The 22,311-nt window shown below is 51.5% G+C and overlaps 1 protein-coding gene across 2 annotated transcripts in view; it reads right to left on the bottom strand.

Annotated features, from left to right (window-relative positions):
* The window catches only part of SH2D3C (SH2 domain containing 3C), a 289,572-nt gene that overhangs the window by 85,506 nt on the left and 181,755 nt on the right, over positions 1-22,311 (bottom strand). For both annotated transcript variants that reach the window (XM_086948617.1, XM_086948618.1), the window contains 2 exons: positions 8,219-8,347; positions 5,902-6,350 (listed from right to left, as the gene is read on the bottom strand). In XM_086948617.1, coding sequence (XP_086804743.1) covers positions 5,902-6,350; positions 8,219-8,347 — 578 coding nt within the window. The remainder of the gene's footprint in view (positions 1-5,901; positions 6,351-8,218; positions 8,348-22,311) is intronic.

Raw genomic sequence — 22,311 nt, 5'->3', positions numbered from 1 at the left:
AAGACACGGCCTGAGATTGCCTCCCCTAAGATGCTTCACCTTGAGAGACGGCCTGAGATCGCCTCACCTAAGATTTTTCACCCAGAGAGATGGCCTGATATCACCTCACCAAAGATGCTTCACCTCCACACATTGGCTATTATCATACTTTATGCCTTGAGATTAGCAGACACTGTGTGGGGGGTGGGGTGGGGCTGGGGGAGATAGGGAGTTGGGGGTTGGGAGGGTCGGGTAATTAATGCAATACTGCTTGTACTGAATGCATACCCTTTTTCATGCTTATGCTCATTGGTCCTGCGTTGTGATGCGGGACGGTGTCCCTCCATTCTGTGTTATGTCAGTACTTGAATAAAATTTTGTTCTGAAAAAAAAAAGATGCTTCACCTCGACAGACGGCCTGAGATCGCCTCACCTAAGATGCTTCACCCAGAGATGGCCTGAGATCACCTCACCTAAGATGCCTCGCCCAAAGACACGGCCTGAGATTGCCTCCCCTAAGATGCTTCACCTTGAGAGACGGCCTGAGATCGCCTCACCTAAGAAGCTTTGCCCAGAGAGATGGCCTGAGATCGCCTCACCTAAGATGCTTCACCCAGAGAGGGTCTGAGATCGCCTCACCTAAGATGCTTCACCTTGAGAGACGGCCTGAGATCGCCTCACCTAAGATGCTTCACCCAGAGAGATGGCCTGAGATCGCCTCACCTAAGATGCTTCACCCAGAGAGGGTCTGAGATCGCCTCACCTAAGATGCCTTGCCCAAAGACACGGCCTGAGAATGCCTCCCCTAAGATGCTTCACCTTGAGAGACGGCCTGAGATCGCCTCACCTAAGAAGCTTTGCCCAGAGAGACAGCCTGAGATTGCCTCACCTAAGATGCTTCACCTAGAGAGACGACCTGAGATCGCATCACCTAAGATGCTTCACCCAGAGAGATGGCCTGAGATCTCCTCACCTAAGATGCTTGGCCCAGAGAGATGGCCTGAGATCGTCTCTCCTAAGATGCCTCGCCCAGAGAGATGGCCTGAGATCTCCTCACCTAAGATGCTTCACCCAGAGAGGGCCTGAGATCGCCTCACCTAAGATGCCTTACCCAAAGACACGGCCTGAGATCGCCTCACCTAAGATGCTTCACCCAGAGAGATGGCCTGAGATCGCCTCACCTAAGATGCTTCACCCAGAGAGATGGCCTGAGATCGCCTCACCTAAGATGCTTCACCTAGAGAGACGACCTGAGATCGCCTCACCTAAGATGCTTCACCCAGAGAGATGGCCTGAGATCGCCTCACCTAAGATGCCTCGCCCAAAGACACGGCCTGAGATCGCCTCACCTAAGATGCTTCACCCAGAGAGATGGCCTGAGATCGCCTCACCTAAGATGCTTCACCCAGAGAGATGGCCTGAGATCGCCTCACCTAAGATGCTTCACCCAGAGAGATGGCCTGAGATCGCCTCACCTAAGATGCTTGGCCCAGAGAGATGGCCTGAGATCGCCTTACCTAAGATGCCTCACCCAAAGACACGGCCTGAGATCGCCTTACCTAAGATGCCTCGCCCAAAGACACGGCCTGAGATCGCCTCGCCTAAGATGCCTCGCCCAAAGACACGGCCTGAGATCGCCTCGCCTAAGATGCCTCGCCCAAAGACACGGCCTGAGATCGCCTCACCTAAGATGCCTCGCCCAAAGACACGGCCTGAGATCGCCTCACCTAAGATGCCTCGCCCAAAGACACGGCCTGAGATCGCCTCGCCTAAGATGCCTCGCCCAAAGACACGGCCTGAGATCGCCTCGCCTAAGATGCCTCGCCCAAAGACACGGCCTGAGATCGCCTCACCTAAGATGCCTCGCCCAAAGACACGGCCTGAGATCGCCTCACCTAAGATGCCTCGCCCAAAGACACGACCTGAGATCGCCTCACCTAAGATGCATACATTCACATGGTTTAATACTTTTGGAATGTTTGAAAGAATAAATATATTCCTGATGTTTGCACTACCCAAGGGCCCTCGTTTGCTGAGTCCTTGAGTTCGTTCCAACTTCCATTGCTCCAAGTCTCCTCAGCAAAGGGGCACAGTCGTTCGTTTTCTATGTTACGGACAGAGCTGAGGAAAGTGCCACGAACATGGCGCGGGCGGAGATAGAGCTGATCCTCTTCATGGGTGACATGAACCCTCTGGATGTCCTGGTCCTTTCCAAGGGCACCTGGGACACTGACCATCACCGTCTCGTCACTTCCGGCACACCTCAGTGGGTCAGACACCTAGGACACTGCCTGAGCCTTCGTCCAGGACAAGGAGGGTTCCAGCACCCCTCTCCTAGCGTGACCAGACAGGAGCTTCCAGCACATGCAGTGTAGAGACACTTGACTGTGCTCCATCAAAAACTTTCAGAGGTTCGAGGCTGTGGGTCCCTTCTCTGGCTCTATGGTGTTCCACAGATTCACCTTCGCCCGGACACTGAAAAGATTACTCTACTCTACACCAAGGGATCTGAGCACAGAGCAGAGAGTCGCCTCGGGCTCTCTGGTGTCCCACAGATTTACCTTCGCCTTCACCTTCGCCCGGACAATGAAGAGGTGCAATAGGTCTTGCATTTGCAAGAGTTTGAGCTATAGGCTTTGTAAATGACAAGGCCTTTTACTTATGTGTTTTGTAAACCTGCAAGAGGTGCGTAAACATGGACTTTGTACTTGTAGTCCTTGCTTACGAGAAGCAAGGCTGGCCGAAAAAGGTACGGCCAACCTTGCTTCTCGTACGCAACGACTACAAGTACAAAGTCCGGGTTTACGCATCGCTTGCAGGTGTTCAAAACACAAATAAAAGGCATTGCCATTTTCAATACCTATAGCTCAAACTCTCGCAAATGCGAGACCGATTGCATTGCAAATGCTTGTTGAGCTGTGAGACAGAGGTAGAAACAGCTATAGGAAGGCAGGGACTGGGAAGACAGGCAGTGTGCTTCAAAAGCAAGAGGGAGGAAGAGGCGCAGGCAACCAAAACAGACCTCGATCTTTGAATGCACAGCAAATGTGGCAAGATAAGAGCAAGATTTACAGCCCTGTTTACAGCAGAGCTCTGTAAACCACAAGCACTGGTCTTGGGTGCACCATCTTAAAAAAAGAAGTAGTGCTCACAAGCTCTGTGTAGCAACACATGTAACAAGGAGCAGTCCTTGAAAATGGGCAGAGCTTTTAAAGCCAGAATCCTGAATACAGCATGTCTGGCAGAGACAGCGCAAGCGCTGCGTAGACGAGACCTAAAATAAATTTGAAACAGAGACAATTCCAGACACAATCACTAGATGGCAGTACAATGCAAAGCATGTGACTCAAACAAAATTGATGCTGCCAAGCCTCACTGCTGGTGAACCTCCACACACGACCCGTACCAAGCCTCACTGCTGGTGACCTCCACACACGACCCCGTGCCAAGCTTCACTGCTGGTGACCTCCACACACGACCCCGTGCCAAGCCTCACTGCTGGTGACCTCCACACACCATGACCCCGTGCCAAGCCTCACTGCTGGTGACCTCCACACACGACCCCGTGCCAAGCCTCACTGCTGGTGACCTCCACACACGACCCGTGCCAAGCCTCACTGCTGGTGACCTCCACACACCATGACCCCGTGCCAAGCCTCACTGCTGGTGAACCTCCACACACCATGACCCCGTGCCAAGCCTCACTGCTGGTGACCTCCACACACCATGACCCCATGCCAAGCTTCACTGCTGGTGAACCTCCACACACCATGACCCCATGCCAAGCCTCACTGCTGGTGACCTCCACACACGACCCATGCCAAGCCTCACTGCTGGTGACCTCCACACATGACCCGTGCCAAGCCTCACTGCTGGTGACCTCCACACACCATGACCCCGTGCCAAGCCTCACTGCTGGTGAACCTCCACACACCATGACCCCGTGCCAAGCCTCACTGCTGGTGACCTCCACGCACCATGACCCCGTGCCAAGCCTCACTGCTGGTGAACCTCCACACACGACCCATGCCAAGTCTCACTGCTTGTGACCTCCACACACCATGACCCCATGCCAAGCCTCACTGCTGGTGAACCTCCACACACCATGACCCCGTGCCAAGCCTCACTGCTGGTGACCTCCACGCACCATGACCCCGTGCCAAGCCTCACTGCTGGTGAACCTCCACATACGACCCGTGCCAAGCCTCACTGCTGGTGACCTCCACACACCATGACCCCATGCCAAGCCTCACTGCTGGTGACCTCCACGCACCATGACCCCGTGCCAAGCCTCACTGCTGGTGAACCTCCACACACGACCCGTGCCAAGCCTCACTGCTGGTGACCTTCACACACCACGACCCCTGGCCAAGCCTCACTGCTGGTGACCTCCACAAACCATGACCCCGTGCCAAGCCTCACTGCTGGTGACCTCCACACACCATGACCCCGGGCCAAGACTCACTGCTGGTGTCCTCCACACACCATGACCCCGTGCCAAGCCTCACTGCTGGTGACCTCCACACACCGTGACCCCGGGCCAAGCCTCACTGCTGGTGACCTCCACAAACCATGACACGTGCCAAGCCTCACTGCTGGTGACCTCCACAAACCATGACCCCGTGCCAAGCCTCACTGCTGGTGACCTCCACACACCATGACCCCATGCCAAGCCTCACTGCTGGTGACCTCCACACACCATGACCCCGGGCCAAGCCTCACTGCTGGTGACCTCCACAAACCATGACCCCGTGCCAAGCCTCACTGCTGGTGACCTCCACAAACCATGACCCCGTGCCAAGCATCACTGCTGGTGACCTCCACACACCATGACCCTGGGCCAAGCCTCACTGCTGGTGACCTCCACACACCATGACCCCGTGCCAAGCCACACTGCTGGTGACCTCCACACATGACCCCGTGCCAAGCCTCACTGCTGGTGACCTCCACACACCATGACCCCGTGCCAAGCCTCACTGCTGGTGACCTCCACACACCATGACCCCGTGCCAAGCCTCACTGCTGGGGACCTCCACACACGACCCCGGGCCAAGCCTCACTGCTGGTGACCTCCACACACCATGACCCCGTGCCAAGCCTCACTGCTGGTGAACCTCCACACCCGACACATGCCAAGCCTCACTGCTGGTGACCTCCACACACCATGACCCCGTGCCAAGCTTCACTGCTGGTGACCTCCACACACACCCCCGTGCCAAGCCTCACTGCTGGTGACCTCCACACACGACCCGTGCCAAGCCTCACTGCTGGTGACCTCCACACACGACCCGTGCCAAGCCTCACTGCTGGTGAACCTCCACACACCATGACCCCGTGCCAAGCCTCACTGCTGGTGACCTCCACGCACCATGACCCCGTGCCAAGCCTCACTGCTGGTGACCTCCACACACGACCCGTGCCAAGCCTCACTGCTGGTGACCTCCACACACCATGATCCCGTGCCAAGCCTCACTCCTGGTGGCCTCCACACACCATGACCCCGTGCCAAGCCTCACTGCTGGTGACCTCCACGCACCATGACCCCGTGCCAAGCCTCACTGCTGGTGACCTCCACACACGACCCCGTGCCAAGCCTCACTGCTGGTGACCTCCACACATGACCCGTGCCAAGCCTCACTGCTGGTGACCTCCACACACGACCCCGTGCCAAGCCTCCCTGCTGGTGACCTCCACACCATGACCCCATGCCAAGCATCACTGCTGGTGACCTCCACACACCATGACCCCGTGCCAAGCCTCACCTGTTGGGGCACGTGTCCCCTCCCCACCCCTCACCTGTTGGGGCACGCATCCCCTCCCCTCCCCTCACCTGTTGGGGCACGCGTCCCTTCCCCACCCCTCACCTGTTTGGGCACCCCTCCCCTCACCTGTTGGGGCATGCGTCCCCTCCCCACCCCTTACCTGTTGGGGCACGCGTCCCCCCTGGTGATCTTGTCCGCCGTCAGGCCATCGGTCATGGTGATGCTCCGCCTCTTCATGTGACCACCCCTGTGGGAGGAGGGGCTGTGGGGGCCACTGTGCCGGCCGTTGGCCAGGCCATAGCTGGCCTCCAGGTGGCGCAGTGGGAGGGTGCGGTTGATGGGGCAGTAGATGATGGCACCACTCTGCTCGGACACCGCGTGGCGGTTGCCCACGTAGAAGCGCACCAGGGCAGGGATGTTGTCGAAGCTCTCCTGCTCGAACAGGTACTGAATGCGCGTGCACCTGTCGCTCGTGCGCACCATCACCTTGTTGATCTTGAAGTGTAGCGCCTCGTTCTTCCAGCGGGTGCTCAGCACATAGTCGCCCAGGCTGGTGAGCGAGTCCCGGATCAGGAAGTCCCCGTTCCGCTGCACCAAGCTCTCTGACACCTGGTGAGAAATAGGAGATGTCACTGGGCATGGTGCCACATGCGGCTGAACTCTGACCTTTCTTGTCCATGCAAGATGCCCCTAGGTAGGAGATGAGGTTGGAAATGTGTCAACCCCCCCATACCTCATGCGTCCCATGGAAACAGGGTTGGATGGCAGGGTATGCCCCCCTCTCCTCTTATGGTACCAGGCGTGGCTGGCAGTACCCCTCATACCTCCCGTGGGATGTGCCCGTGGTACCAGGCCTGGCTGGCAATGCCCTCTTACCCACAGTGGAATGTGCCGTGGTACCAGGCCTGGCTGACAATGCCCCCCATACCTCCCGTGGGATGCAGCCGTGATGCCAGGCTCTCCTGACAGGGTATACCCCCTTACCTCCAGTGGGATGGGCCGTGGTACCAGGCCTGGCTGGCAGTGCCTTCTTACCTCCCGTGGGATGCAGCCGTGGTGCCAGGACTTGGCTGGCAGTGCCCCTCTTTACTCCCGTGGGATGCAGCCGTGGTGCTAGGCTATCCTGACAGGGTATACCCCCCTTAACTCCCGTGTAATGGCACTTGGTACCAGGCCTGGCTGGCAGTGCCCCTCTTTCCTCCCGTGGCATGGCCCATGGTGCCAGGCCTGGCTGGCAGTGCCCCTCTTTCCTCCCGTAGCATGGTGCCAGGCGTGGCTGGCAGTGCCCCTCTTACCTCCCGTGGCATGGCCAGGGGTGCCAGGCCTGGCTGGCAGTGCCCCTATTACCTCCCGTGGCATGGCCTGTGGTACCAGGCGTGGCTGGCAGTGCTCCTCCTTCCTCCCGTGGCATGGCCTGTGGTGCCAGGCCTGGCTGGCAGTGCCCCTCTTACCTCCCGTGGCATGGCCCATGGTGCCAGGCCTGGCTGGCAGTGCCCCTCTTTCCTCCCGTAGCATGGTGCCAGGCGTGGCTGGCAGTGCCCCTCTTACCTCCCGTGGCATGGCCTGTGGTGCTAGGCGTTGCTGGCAGTGCCCCCTCTTACCTCCCGTGGGATGGCCTGTGGTGCCAGGCGTGGCTGGCAGTGCCCTCTTACCTCCCGTGGCATGGCCTGTGGTGCCAGGCCTGGCTGGCGTTGCCCCTCTTACCTCCCGTGGCATGGCCGGTGGTGCCAGGCCTGGCTGGCAGTGCCCCTCTTACCTCCCATGGGACGTCCCGTGGTACCAGGCCTGGCTGGCAGTGCCCTCTTACCTCCCGTAGGATGTCCTTTGGTGCCAGGCGTGGCTGGCAGTGCCCCTCTTACCTCCCGTGGCATGGCCCATGGTGCCAGGCCTGGCTGGCAGTGCCCTCTTACCTCCCGTGGCATGGCCGGTGGTGCCAGGCCTGGCTGGCAGTGCCCCTCTTACCTCCCGTGGCATGGCCGGTGGTGCCAGGCCTGGCTGGCAGTGCCCCTCTTACCTCCCGTGGCATGGCCCATTGTGCCAGGCCTGGCTGGCAGTGCCCTCTTACCTCCCGTGGCATGGCCGGTGGTGCCAGGCCTGGCTGGCAGTGCCCTCTTACCTCCCGTGGCATGGCCGGTGGTGCCAGGCCTGGCTGGCAGTGCCCCTCTTACCTCCCATGGGACGTGCCGTGGTACCAGGCCTGGCTGGCAGTGCCCTCTTACCTCCCGTAGGATGTCCTTTGATGCCAGGCGTGGCTGGCAGTGCCCCTCTTACCTCCCGTGGCATGGCCCATGGTGCCAGGCCTGGCTGGCAGTGCCCTCTTACCTCCCGTAGGATGTCCTTTGGTGCCAGGCGTGGCTGGCAGTGCCCCTCTTACCTCCCGTGGCATGGCCCATGGTGCCAGGCCTGGCTGGCAGTGCCCTCTTACCTCCCGTAGGATGGCCTGTGGTGCCAGGCCTGGCTGGCAGTGCCCCTCTTACCTCCCGTGGGATGCGGCCGTGGTACCAGGCGTGGCTCCTCAGGTCGGTACTGCTCAGTTTGAGCTCCTCCTCCAGCTCCTTCTGAAGCTTCTCTGGCGACGAATCCACTATGTATTTCTCCTTCGAAAACTGTAAAAGATGAACAGACATTGTCAGTCATCCCCTGCCTCCTAGGGTGGGGCCTGGGGGAAGAGAAGCAGGTGCAGACTGCCCCCTGGTGCAGTGCCACCTGTTTCAGCAGGGCGCCCTGATGCAGTGTCAGCTGTGCCCAGCAGCGCCCCCTGGTGCAGTGTCAGCTGTGCCCAGCAGCGCCCCCTGGTGCAGTGTCAGCTGTGCCCAGCAGCGCCCCCTGGTGCAGTGTCAGCTGTGCCCAGCAGCGCCCCTTGGTTCCACCCTTGCCCTGCATCAGGTGGCCTGGGAGTGTAGGTGAAGTGCAGTTCAGTCTACTTAGGAAAGGTATGAGGTGTGTATAGAATACAGCGCCTTCACCTCTCAAGAGGTGTGTATGGAATACAGCGCCTTCACCTCTCAAGAGGTGTGTATGGAATACAGCGCCTTCACCTCTCAAGAGGTGTGTATGGAATACAGTGCCTTCAGCTCTCTCCAGAGGGGTGTATAGAATACAGTGCCTTCAGCTCTCTCCAGAGGTGTGTATAGAATACAGTGCTTTCAGCTCTCTCCAGAGGTGTGTATAGAGTACAGCGCCTTCAGCTCTCTCCTGAGGTGTTAATACAATACAGCGCCTTCACCTCTCAAGAGGTGTGTATATAATACAGCACCTTCACCTCTACGGAGGTGTGTATTGAATACAGCGCCTTTACCTCTCAAGAGGTGTGTATAGAATACAGTGCCTTCAGCTCTCTCCAGAGGTGTGTATAGAATACAGTGCCTTCAGCTCTCTCCAGAGGTGTGTATAGAATACAGCGCCTTCAGCTCTCTCCTGAGGTGTGAATACAATACAGCGCCTTCACCTCTCAAGAGGTGTGTATATAATACAGCACCTTCACCTCTACGGAGGTGTGTATAGAATACAGCGCCTTTACCTCTCAAGAGGTGTGTATAGAATATAGGGCCTTCAGCTCTCCAGAGGTGTGTATAGAATACAGTGCCTTCAGCTCTCTTCAGATGTGTGATTAGAATACAACACCTTCAGCTCTCTCCAGAGGTGTGTATAGAATACAGTGCTTTCAGCTCTCTCCAGAGGTGTGTATAGAGTACAGCGCCTTCAGCTCTCTCCTGAGGTGTGAATACAATACAGCGCCTTCACCTCTCAAGAGGTGTGTATATAATACAGCACCTTCACCTCTACGGAGGTGTGTATTGAATACAGCGCCTTTACCTCTCAAGAGGTGTGTATAGAATACAGTGCCTTCAGCTCTCTCCAGAGGTGTGTATAGAATACAGTGCCTTCAGCTCTCTCCAGAGGTGTGTATAGAATACAGCGCCTTCAGCTCTCTCCTGAGGTGTGAATACAATACAGCGCCTTCACCTCTCAAGAGGTGTGTATATAATACAGCACCTTCACCTCTACGGAGGTGTGTATAGAATACAGCGCCTTTACCTCTCAAGAGGTGTGTATAGAATATAGGGCCTTCAGCTCTCCAGAGGTGTGTATAGAATACAGTGCCTTCAGCTCTCTTCAGATGTGTGATTAGAATACAGTGCCTTCAGCTCTCTCCAGAGGTGTGTATAGAATACAGTGCATTCACCTGCCCAGAGGTGTGTTTAGAATACAGTGCCTTCAACTCTCCAGAGGTGTGTATAGAATACAGTGCCTTTAGCTCATCTGAGATGTGTATAGAATATAGTGCCTTCAGCTCTCTCACCCGATGTGTGCATACAATACTGTGCATTCAACTCTTCGGAGGTGTGTATAGAATACAGTGCCTTCACCTGCCCAGAGGTGTGTATAGAAAACAGTGCCTTCAGCTCTCTACAGATGTGTGTATAGAATACAGTGCCTTCACCTGTCCAGAGGTGTGTATAGAATACAGTGCCTTCAGCTCTCCAGAGATGTATATAGGATACAGTGCCTTCAGTTCTCTCTAGAGGTGTGTATAGCATACAGTGCCTTCACCTGTCCAGAGGGGTGTATAGAATACAGTGCCTTCTGCTCTCCAAAGCTGTGTTTAGAATGCAGAGCCTTCACCTATCCAGAGGTGTGTATAGAATACAGCGCCTTCACCTGGCCAGAGGTGTGTGTAGAATACAGTGCCTTCAGCTCCCCAAAGCTGTGTATAGAATACAGTGCCTTCAGCTCTCTCCATATGTGTGTATAGTATACAGTGCCTTCAGCTCTCTCCATATGTGTGTATAGAATACAGTGCCTTCAGCTCTCTCCAGATGTGTGATAGAATACAGTGCATTCAGCTCTCTCTCCAGAGGTGTGTATAGAATACAGTGCCTTCAGCTCTCTCCAGAGGTGTGTATAGAATATAGCACCTTCACCTCTCCAGAGGTTTGTATAGAATACAGCACCTTCACCTCTCCAGAGGTGTGTGTATAGAATACAGTGCCTTCACCTGGCCAGAGGTGTGTATAGAATACAGTGCCTTCAGCTCTCCAAAGCTGTGTATAGAATACAGCACCTTCAGCTCTCTCCAGAGGTGTTTATACAATACAGTGTGTTCAGCTCTCTCCAGAGGTGTGTATACAATACAGTGCCTTCAGCTCATCTGAGGTGTGTATATAATACAGTGCCTTCAGCTCTCTCCAGAGGTGTATATAGGATAAAGTGCCTTCAGCTCTCCAGAGATGTGTATAGAATACAGTGTCTTCACCCCTCCAGACGTGTGTATAGAATACAGTGCCTTCACCTGTCCAGAGGTGTGTATAAGGCACTGTGCCGTCACCTCTCCAGAGCTGTGTATAGGATACAGCACCTTCACCTCTCCAGAGGTGTGTATATAATACAGTCCCTTCAGCTCTCCAGAGATGTTTATAGGATACAGTGCCTTCAGTTCTCTCCAGAGGTGTGTAAAGAATACAGTGCCTTCAGCTCTCCAAAGCTGTGTTTAGAATACAGAGCCTTCGCCTCTCCAGAGGTGTGTATAGAATACAGCACCTTCACCTCTCCAGAGGTGTGTATAGAATACAGTGCCTTCAGCTCGCCAAAGCTGTGTATAGAATACAGTGCCTTCAGCTCTCTCCAGGTGTGTGTATAGAATACAGCGCCTTCACCTGGCCAGAGGTGTGTATAGAATACAGCGCCTTCACCTCTCCAGAGGTGTGTATAGAATACAGTGCCTTCACCTGTCCAGAGGTGTGTATAGAATACAGCGCCATCACCTGTCCAGAGGTGTGTATAGAATACAGCGCCTTCACCTCTCCAGAGGTGTGTATAGAATACAGTGCCTTCACCTGTCCAGAGGTGTGAATAGAACACAGTGCCTTCAGCTCTCTCCAGAGGTGTGTATAGCATACAGTGCATTCAGCGCTCCAGAGGTGTGTATAGAATACAACGCCTTCAGCTCTCTACAGAGGTGTGTATAGAATACAGCGCCTTCACCTGTCCGGAGGTGTGTATAGAATACAGCGCCTTCACCTCTCTAGAGGTGTGTATAGAATACAGTGCCTTCACCTGTCCAGAGGTGTGTATAGAATACAGCGCCTTCACCTCTCCAGAGGTGTGTATAGAATACAGTGCCTTCACCTGTCCAGAGGTGTGTATAGAATACAGCGCCTTCACCTCTCCAGAGGTGTGAATAGAATACAGCGCCTTCACCTCTCCAGAGGTGTGTATAGAATACAGTGACTTCACCTGTCCAGAGGTGTGTAAAGAATACAGCACCTTCACCTCTCTAGAGGTGTGTATAGAATACAGTGCCTTCACCTGTCCAGAGGTGTGTATAGAATACAGCGCCTTCACCTCTCCAGAGGTGTGTATAGAATACAGTGCCTTCACCTGTCCAGAAGTGTGTATAGAATACAGCGCCTTCACCTCTCTAGAGGTGTGTATAGAATACAGCGCCTTCACCTGGCCAGAGGTGTGTATAGAATACAGCACCTTCACCTCTCCAGAGGTGTGTATAGAATACAGTGCCTTCACCTGTCCAGAAGTGTGTATAGAATACAGCGCCTTCACCTCTCTAGAGGTGTGTATAGAATACAGCGCCTTCACCTGGCCAGAGGTGTGTATAGAATACAGCACCTTCACCTCTCCAGAGGTGTGTATAGAATACAGTGCCTTCAGCTCCCCAAAGCTGTGTACAGAATACAGTGCCTTCAGCTCTCTCCAGAGGTGTTTATACAATACAGTGTGTTCAGCTCTCTCCAGAGGTGTGTATAGAATACAGCACCTTCACCTCTCCAGAGGTGTGTGTATAGAATACAGTGCCTTCACCTGGCCAGAGGTGTGTATAGAATACAGTGCCTTCAGCTCTCCAAAGCTGTGTATAGAATACAGCACCTTCAGCTCTCTCCAGAGGTGTTTATACAATACAGTGTGTTCAGCTCTCTCCAGAGGTGTGTATACAATACAGTGCCTTCAGCTCATCTGAGGTGTGTATATAATACAGTGCCTTCAGCTCTCTCCAGAGGTGTATATAGGATACAGTGCCTTCAGCTCTCCAGAGATGTGTATAGAATACAGTGTCTTCACCCCTCCAGACGTGTGTATAGAATACAGTGCCTTCACCTGTCCAGAGGTGTGTATAAGGCACTGTGCCGTCACCTCTCCAGAGCTGTGTATAGGATACAGCACCTTCACCTCTCCAGAGGTGTGTATATAATACAGTCCCTTCAGCTCTCCAGAGATGTTTATAGGATACAGTGCCTTCAGTTCTCTCCAGAGGTGTGTAAAGAATACAGTGCCTTCAGCTCTCCAAAGCTGTGTTTAGAATACAGAGCCTTCGCCTCTCCAGAGGTGTGTATAGAATACAGCACCTTCACCTCTCCAGAGGTGTGTATAGAATACAGTGCCTTCAGCTCGCCAAAGCTGTGTATAGAATACAGTGCCTTCAGCTCTCTCCAGGTGTGTGTATAGAATACAGCGCCTTCACCTGGCCAGAGGTGTGTATAGAATACAGCGCCTTCACCTCTCCAGAGGTGTGTATAGAATACAGTGCCTTCACCTGTCCAGAGGTGTGTATAGAATACAGCGCCTTCACCTGTCCAGAGGTGTGTATAGAATACAGCGCCTTCACCTCTCCAGAGGTGTGTATAGAATACAGTGCCTTCACCTGTCCAGAGGTGTGAATAGAACACAGTGCCTTCAGCTCTCTCCAGAGGTGTGTATAGCATACAGTGCATTCAGCGCTCCAGAGGTGTGTATAGAATACAACGCCTTCATCTCTCTACAGAGGTGTGTATAGAATACAGCGCCTTCACCTGTCCGGAGGTGTGTATAGAATACAGCGCCTTCACCTCTCTAGAAGTGTGTATTGAATACAGTGCCTTCACCTGTCCAGAGGTGTGTATAGAATACAGCACCTTCACCTCTCCAGAGGTGTGTATAGAATACAGTGCCTTCACCTGTCCAGAGGTGTGTATAGAATACAGCGCCTTCACCTCTCCAGAGGTGTGTATAGAATACAGCGCCTTCACCTCTCCAGAGGTGTGTATAGAATACAGTGACTTCACCTCTCCAGAGGTGTGTATAGAATACAGTGACTTCACCTGTCCAGAGGTGTGTAAAGAATACAGCGCCTTCACCTCTCTAGAGGTGTGTATAGAATACAGTGCCTTCATCTGTCCAGAGGTGTGTATAGAATACAGCGCCTTCACCTCTCCAGAGGTGTGTATAGAATACAGTGCCTTCACCTGTCCAGAAGTGTGTATAGAATACAGCGCCTTCACCTCTCTAGAGGTGTGTATAGAATACAGCGCCTTCACCTGGCCAGAGGTGTGTATAGAATACAGCACCTTCACCTCTCCAGAGGTGTGTGTATAGAATACAGTGCCTTCACCTGGCCAGAGGTGTGTATAGAATACAGTGCCTTCAGCTCTCCAAAGCTGTGTATAGAATACAGCACCTTCAGCTCTCTCCAGAGGTGTTTATACAATACAGTGTGTTCAGCTCTCTCCAGAGGTGTGTATATAATACAGTGCCTTCAGCTCTCCAAAGCTGTGTATAGAATACAGCACCTTCAGCTCTCTCCAGAGGTGTTTATACAATACAGTGTGTTCAGCTCTCTCCAGAGGTGTGTATAGAATACAGCGCCTTCACCTCTCCAGAGGTGTGTATAGAATACAGTGACTTCACCTCTCCAGAGGTGTGTGTATAGAATACAGTGCCTTCACCTGGCCAGAGGTGTGTATAGAATACAGTGCCTTCAGCTCTCCAAAGCTGTGTATAGAATACAGCACCTTCAGCTCTCTCCAGAGGTGTTTATACAATACAGTGTGTTCAGCTCTCTCCAGAGGTGTGTATATAATACAGTGCCTTCAGCTCATCTGAGGTGTGTATATAATACAGTGCCTTCAGCTCTCTCCAGAGGTGTATATAGGATACAGTGCCTTCAGCTCTCCAGAGATGTGTATAGAATACAGTGTCTTCACCCCTCCAGACGTGTGTATAGAATACAGTGCCTTCACCTGTCCAGAGGTGTGTATAAGGCACTGTGCCGTCACCTCTCCAGAGCTGTGTATAGGATACAGCACCTTCACCTCTCCAGAGGTGTGTATATAATACAGTCCCTTCAGCTCTCCAGAGATGTTTATAGGATACAGTGCCTTCAGTTCTCTCCAGAGGTGTGTAAAGAATACAGTGCCTTCAGCTCTCCAAAGCTGTGTTTAGAATACAGAGCCTTCGCCTCTCCAGAGGTGTGTATAGAATACAGCACCTTCACCTCTCCAGAGGTGTGTATAGAATACAGTGCCTTCAGCTCGCCAAAGCTGTGTATAGAATACAGTGCCTTCAGCTCTCTCCAGGTGTGTGTATAGAATACAGCGCCTTCACCTGGCCAGAGGTGTGTATAGAATACAGCGCCTTCACCTCTCCAGAGGTGTGTATAGAATACAGTGCCTTCACCTGTCCAGAGGTGTGTATAGAATACAGCGCCTTCACCTGTCCAGAGGTGTGTATAGAATACAGCGCCTTCACCTCTCCAGAGGTGTGTATAGAATACAGTGCATTCACCTGTCCAGAGGTGTGAATAGAACACAGTGCCTTCAGCTCTCTCCAGAGGTGTGTATAGCATACAGTGCATTCAGCGCTCCAGAGGTGTGTATAGAATACAACGCCTTCAGCTCTCTACAGAGGTGTGTATAGAATACAGCGCCTTCACCTGTCCGGAGGTGTGTATAGAATACAGCGCCTTCACCTCTCTAGAGGTGTGTATTGAATACAGTGCCTTCACCTGTCCAGAGGTGTGTATAGAATACAGCGCCTTCACCTCTCCAGAGGTGTGTATAGAATACAGTGCCTTCACCTCTCCAGAGGTGTGTATAGAATACAGCGCCTTCACCTCTCCAGAGGTGTGTATAGAATACAGCGCCTTCACCTCTCCAGAGGTGTGTATAGAATACAGTGACTTCACCTCTCCAGAGGTGTGTATAGAATACAGTGACTTCACCTGTCCAGAGGTGTGTAAAGAATACAGCGCCTTCACCTCTCTAGAGGTGTGTATAGAATACAGTGCCTTCACCTGTCCAGAGGTGTGTATAGAATACAGCGCCTTCACCTCTCCAGAGGTGTGTATAGAATACAGTGCCTTCACCTGTCCAGAAGTGTGTATAGAATACAGCGCCTTCACCTCTCTAGAGGTGTGTATAGAATACAGCGCCTTCACCTGGCCAGAGGTGTGTATAGAATACAGCACCTTCACCTCTCCAGAGGTGTGTATAGAATACAGTGCCTTCACCTGTCCAGAAGTGTGTATAGAATACAGCGCCTTCACCTCTCTAGAGGTGTGTATAGAATACAGCGCCTTCACCTGGCCAGAGGTGTGTATAGAATACAGTGCCTTCAGCTCCCCAAAGCTGTGTACAGAATACAGTGCCTTCAGCTCTCCAAAGCTGTGTTTATAATACAGAGCCTTCACCTGTCCAGAGGTGTGTATAGAATACAGTGCCTTCAGCTCTCCAAAGCTGTGTTTATAATACAGCGCCTTCACCTCTCCAGAGGTGTGTATAGAATACAGTGCCTTCACCTGTCCAGAGGTGTGTATAGAATACAGCGCCTTCACTTCTCCAGAGGTGTGTATAGAATACAGTGCCTTCACCTGTCTTGAGGTGTGAATAGAACACAGTGCCTTCAGCTCTCTCCAGAGGTGTGTATAGCATACAGTGCATTCAGCGCTCCAGAGGTGTGTATAGAATACAGCGCCTTCAGCTCTCTACAGAGGTGTGTATAGAATACAGCGCCTTCACCTGTCCACAGGTGTGTATAGAATACAGCGCCTTCACCTCTCTAGAGGTGTGCATAGAATACAGTGCCTTCACCTGTCCAGAGGTGTGTATAGAATACAGCACCTTCACCTCTCCAGAGGTGTGTATAGAATACAGTGCCTTCACCTGTCCAGAGGTGTGTATAGAATACAGCACCTTCACCTCTCCAGAGCTGTGTATAGAATACAGTGCTTTCACCTGTCCAGAGGTGTGTATAGAATACAGCGCCTTCACCTCTCCAAAGCTGTGTTTATAATACAGAGCCTTCACCTGTCCAGAGGTGTGTATAGAATACAGCGCCTTCAGCTCTTTCCAGAGGTGTGTATAGCATGCAGTGTGTTGGACTTGGCCCTTTTGGCAGGTTGACCCCTAAACTTTTTGCTTTTAATTGTGACCTGTTGTTAGTTGTTTTTGGTTTCTGTGCACTTTACCACTGTGTCCCAGTGGAAAGTGCGTGCGTTCTCTGAGTGCATGTGATGAGATAGGCCTGCCCTCCCATAGGAATGCATGTGGATATGAGTGTCCATGGTAGTTCCTGATGCGTGTGGAGTGCAGGCTCGAGTTTGGTATGAACGACTCGTGTGATCAAATGCTGTGCGATGATGTGCTCACATTTAATGTGTTTAGTGTGGAAGTGTCACTTCTAGAAGTTGGCCTGTCTGTGTGGTAAAGGTGAATACCCTGTCTGGCTTGTGATTGGCTGGAGCTGGCTGGTGTGCCTGGCTCCAGGAGTCAGGATGGTTATTGTTATTCGATATTTGTAAAGCTCGAACTGTCGCTCTGGAAGGAGCGTCCTGGCGCTAAGGAAAGTGTGAATCATCCGAGGTGAGAGCTAAATGGCGTCCGATACGTATGCATCTGTCAAGTTGAAAAGCCAAGTTTTAAGTTGTTTTCGGAAAGGGGCTTCTAGATCTAATAGTCTTAGCTCTTTTGGCATGGAGTTCCAAGCCTTTGAACATGGGACGCTAAGAGTTTTTCCGCCCTTCGTTTTGTAATGGAATGTAGCAGTATTGATTAAGTTACAGCCTGCTGATCTTAAAACTCTGGTAGGATTGTAACGCGGATATCTTTTCGAAAGCTATTTTGGGCCAACGTTGTTTAATGCTCTGAAAGTGGTCAATACATATTTTAAAATAATCCTTTTATGGAGAGGGAGCCAGTGCAGTCCCGAGGGCCGCAGAGGCAGAGGATTTTCTGGGCAGTTTTAATACCAGTCGTGCTGCCGCGTGTTGAACGCTTTGTCATTTTTTTAGTGAATGCTTTTTTACCCCTGCCATCGGGCCATTGCAATAATCGAGGCGGGAAAGTATGAGGGCAACAGCCACAGACTTTCTTGATTCGATGGGGAGGAAATCAAAGAATTTCTTCAAGGATTTTATGCTGTTAAAACAACTTCCTGCAACACTCCTTACATGGTGGTCAAAAGACAATGACGAGTCAAAAAGAATACCCAGGTTTCTGGCCGCCTCAACCGAACTGGGAGGAGGAGTGGTGCCACCATTTACTGGGGCTAAAATTTAAAAAAATTCTGATCGGCAATATTTCTGTTTTGCTTCAGTTGCATTTAAGATGGTTGTTATTCATCCACTGAAAGATGTCGGTCAGGCAATTATGAAAATTTTGTTCAGACTTTGTGGAGTTTTTAATCCAAGGATACAATCACTTGGGTATTATCGGCATTCGATGTTACCAGTATCCCATATGATTCAATTAGAGTAATGAGGGGAGCCATATAAATATTAAAAAGTAGGGGACTCAGGATGGAGCCCTGGGGAACTCCAGAGGTAATTTTTTTCTCGCTCGAGAGAAAAGGTACCAGTGATATAGTTTGGGTTCTCTCTGACAGGAAGGAACTGTGGGAGATAGTATCAAACGCCGCCGATAGATCGAGCAATATCAGGACGGCGTTTTTTCCTTCATCCTGTAGATTTTTGATGGTCAGTTAGTTCCGTAAGAGCCGTTTCGGTGGAATGCTTTGGACGAAAACCTGATTGTTGATAGTGTAAGATGTTGTGCATTTCCACAAAATTTGTCAGCTCTTGATGGACCATGAGTTCGGTTATTTTGCCAAGGACTGGGAGAAGGAATATGGGGTGTAGATTAGAAAGGTCTGTGGTATTTTTATTTTGTTTTTTCATCAGAGGTTTCACTGTAGCTTTTTTCCAGTCCAAAGGGACGATACCTGAGCTAAGTGAATCATTGACTATTTTGTTTATGATGGGATTCACAATGTCTATTATCTGATGAAGGATAAACGGGGGACAGGCATCAGAGGGGGATCCTGATTTACAGGATATGATAGCTTCACGGGTTTGCACAAGGGTCACGGGCTTAAACATTCTAAAGGTATTCTCCGCAGTTAACGAAGTGTTTTTTGTGTCCTTTGTGATAGGTTGAGAAATAGGTGAAAATTCATCCTGTATAATTTTTATTTTCTCCTCAAAGTAATCAGCGATTTGATCGCAGAAACTTTGAGAAGGTGGGATTTCCCATTGAAGGCTTTTAGGATGGGTGAAGGATTTAACTATAGGAAAGACAGTTTTTTGTCTTTGTTGGGCATCCTTAATTGTTTTTGTATAGTAAACCTTCTTTACATTTTTTACGTTTACAAAATATCTATTCCTATATGTTATGAAAAGAGCTTTCGTTGTCGGGTCATAGTCTTTCCTTCATTTTCGTTCGCTTATTTTACACTGAAGGTGAGCTACTGCAGAAACTGTGTGTACCAGGGGGCACTAATCTTTTTAGTTTTGTCATATTTCGCGGGGTGCTTTGGAGGGGCAAGGTCATTTGTTGCTAACTGCATCCAAGTGTGGAAAGTTGTAGAATCTTGTTCAACATCGCCAGACAGAGTAGGGACCTGTGACTGAGCTGAATGCTTAAGCTTGCTGTTTTTTGCAATAATTGCCCAGTTCTGACTGGTAGAAGGTTGCAGAGTTGTTTTTACCATTTGGAGGGGCGATGAACATTTATGCTAAATGGAATGAAACAATGATCCGTCCCTATTTGAGGGATCGCCATATGGGTCACTAGAGGGGGAGAGTTGGAACAGACCCCGTCCAGTGTATGTCCTGCTCGATGCGTAACATTTACTACTTTTTGGGAGAGGCCATATATTTCAAGTGTCTGGTAGAAATTAACGACCTGTGGGCCGGTTTATGATTCCAGCTGTAAGTTAAAATCTCCAAGGAGCGTGAAATGGGGGTAACGGAGTAACTGCTGTCCTAGGGATTCACCCAGAGAATCAAGGAACGTGATGGAACTACCTGGCGGACGGTATATTAAACCTCCAGCGAAGGACAGCGAGGCGTTGAGCATGATGGAAAAGACAATGCTTTCAGCACATTTGAGGCGGCTAAGATTGAACGTATGACACGTCAAGGAATTTCTAATTATTATAGCAACCCCTCCTCCTCTGCCACTCGTGCACCCTAAATATGACAATCAGGCGGGAGAGCGACCGACAGATCAGGGTTGCTCCAGTCGTTGAGCCAAGTCTCGGTTATAAAAAGGAAATCTAAATTATGTTCAAGATTGAACTCCTTGATATCCTGGTTGTGGCTAAACATTGAGCGTGCATTCACGAGCCCTCCTTTAAGACTGGATTGAATTGAAGGGATGATAGGTACCTGAGTCGGGGCGTCAGATGTAGGCAAGGCATGGTCCATGAGTTCTACAAGAGAATGGGCCCGATATGTGCTCCGTAGGGATTTGGCGAGTACACGTGCTTTGATCATCAAGCTCTCTGAGAGCATACGCTTGATAGGCAGTATGTGAGGGATTTCGGCCAGCATTGCCAGCGCCTGTCGCGGTCTTGGCGCGGACGGGCACAGACGGGCTTGCCTTTGGCGCGCCGCCGGCGCACCCACTGCGCTCGCCCGCTACATCCCAGACTAAATAGGAGACAGGAAGTGGAGGGGGGAGCCAGAAATCACCAACCACCGTAACCACTAGAGCGCTAATCTTCAGGCGGGTCGGGATGACGTTCCAGGCACTGCGTTAGCGCTCTAGTTACAATAGCCCCAAAAAGCAAATGCAATGGAAGTAAAATAGAGCAAAAAACGCAATTTAAAAAAAATATCTTTTTAGAATGTTGCCCACAATTAAAAAAGAAATACAAATTCAGATTAAGCGCCCAAAATTGGCTTGTCACAAATTCATAAGTAAAAAACACGCCACTAGACTCGCGCTACAATGGATTCACCACCGAGGATGGGTCTGCCCCGGTGGTGAATAGGGAGATCTGCATGTTGATGGGAGGGAGGAGTGCACCTGGGACCTGAATAGGGCTGGGCCTTCCCTACACAATTGGCTCCGCCCCCTGTGGTGCGACTGATGTCCCTAGCCTGTCCTGTGAATGGGGAGAGGGGCTGAGCACAACAAAGTGCTCCAGAACCAGCTGTGACTGGTTTTCCCTTAACCCTGAGCGACGAGACAAAGGAAATAGAACACAGCGCCTTCACCTGTCCAGAGGTGTGAATAGAATACAGCGCCTTCACCTGTCCAGAGGTGTGAATAGAACACAGTGCCTTCACCTGTCCAGAGGTGTGAATAGAATACAGTGCCTTCAGCTCTCAAGAGGTGTGTATGGAATACAGTGCCTTCAGCTCTCAAGAGGTGTGTATGGAATACAGTGCCTTCAGCTCTCAAGAGGTGTGTATGGAATACAGTGCCTTCAGCTCCCCAAAGCTGTGTACAGAATACAGTGCCTTCACCTGTCCAGAGGTGTGAATAGAATACAGTGCCTTCACCTGTCCAGAGGTGTGAATAGAATACAGTGCCTTCACCTGTCCAGAGGTGTGAATAGAATACAGCGCCTTCACCTGTCCAGAGGTGTGAATAGAACACAGTGCCTTCACCTGTCCAGAGGTGTGAATAGAATACAGTGCCTTCAGCTCTCAAGAGGTGTGTATGGAATACAGTGCCTTCAGCTCTCAAGAGGTGTGTATGGAATACAGTGCCTTCAGCTCTCAAGAGGTGTGTATGGAATACAGTGCCTTCAGCTCCCCAAAGCTGTGTACAGAATACAGTGCCTTCACCTGTCCAGAGGTGTGAATAGAATACAGTGCCTTCACCTGTCCAGAGGTGTGAATAGAATACAGCGCCTTCACCTGTCCAGAGGTGTGAATAGAATACAGTGCCTTCACCTCTCCAGAGGTGTGTATAGAATACAGCGCCTTCACCTCTCCAGAGGTGTGTATAGAATACAGTGCCTTCACCTGTCTTGAGGTGTGAATAGAACACAGTGCCTTCAGCTCTCTCCAGAGGTGTGTATACAATACAGCGCCTTCACCTCTCAAGACGTGTGTATATAATACAGCGCCTTCACCTCTACGGAGGTGTGTATAGATTACAGCGCCTTCAGCTCTCTCCAGAGGTGTGTATAGAATACAACGCCTTCAGCTCTCTACAGAGGTGTGTATAGAATACAGCGCCTTCACCTGTCCAGAGGTGTGAATAGAATACAGTGCCATCACCTCTCCAGAGGTGTGTGTATAGAATACAGTGCCTTCACCTCTCCAGAGGTGTCTATAGAATACAGTGCCATCACCTGTCCAGAGGTGTGAATAGAACACAGTGCCTTCACCTGTCCAGAGGTGTGAATAGAACACAGTGCCTTCACCTGTCCAGAGGTGTGAATAGAATACAGTGCCTTCACCTGTCCAGAGGTGTGAATAGAATACAGTGCCTTCACCTGTCCAGAGGTGTGAATAGAACACAGTGCCTTCACCTGTCCAGAGGTGTGAATAGGATACCTTGCTATC

Source organism: Lissotriton vulgaris, unplaced genomic scaffold (genome assembly GCF_964263255.1).
Source record: "Lissotriton vulgaris unplaced genomic scaffold, aLisVul1.2 SCAFFOLD_2110, whole genome shotgun sequence".
In the NCBI taxonomy this organism is placed as follows: domain Eukaryota; kingdom Metazoa; phylum Chordata; class Amphibia; order Caudata; family Salamandridae; genus Lissotriton; species Lissotriton vulgaris.
The sequence above is the reverse complement of the archived record's forward strand: the minus strand, read 5'-3'. Positions and strand labels throughout refer to the sequence as shown.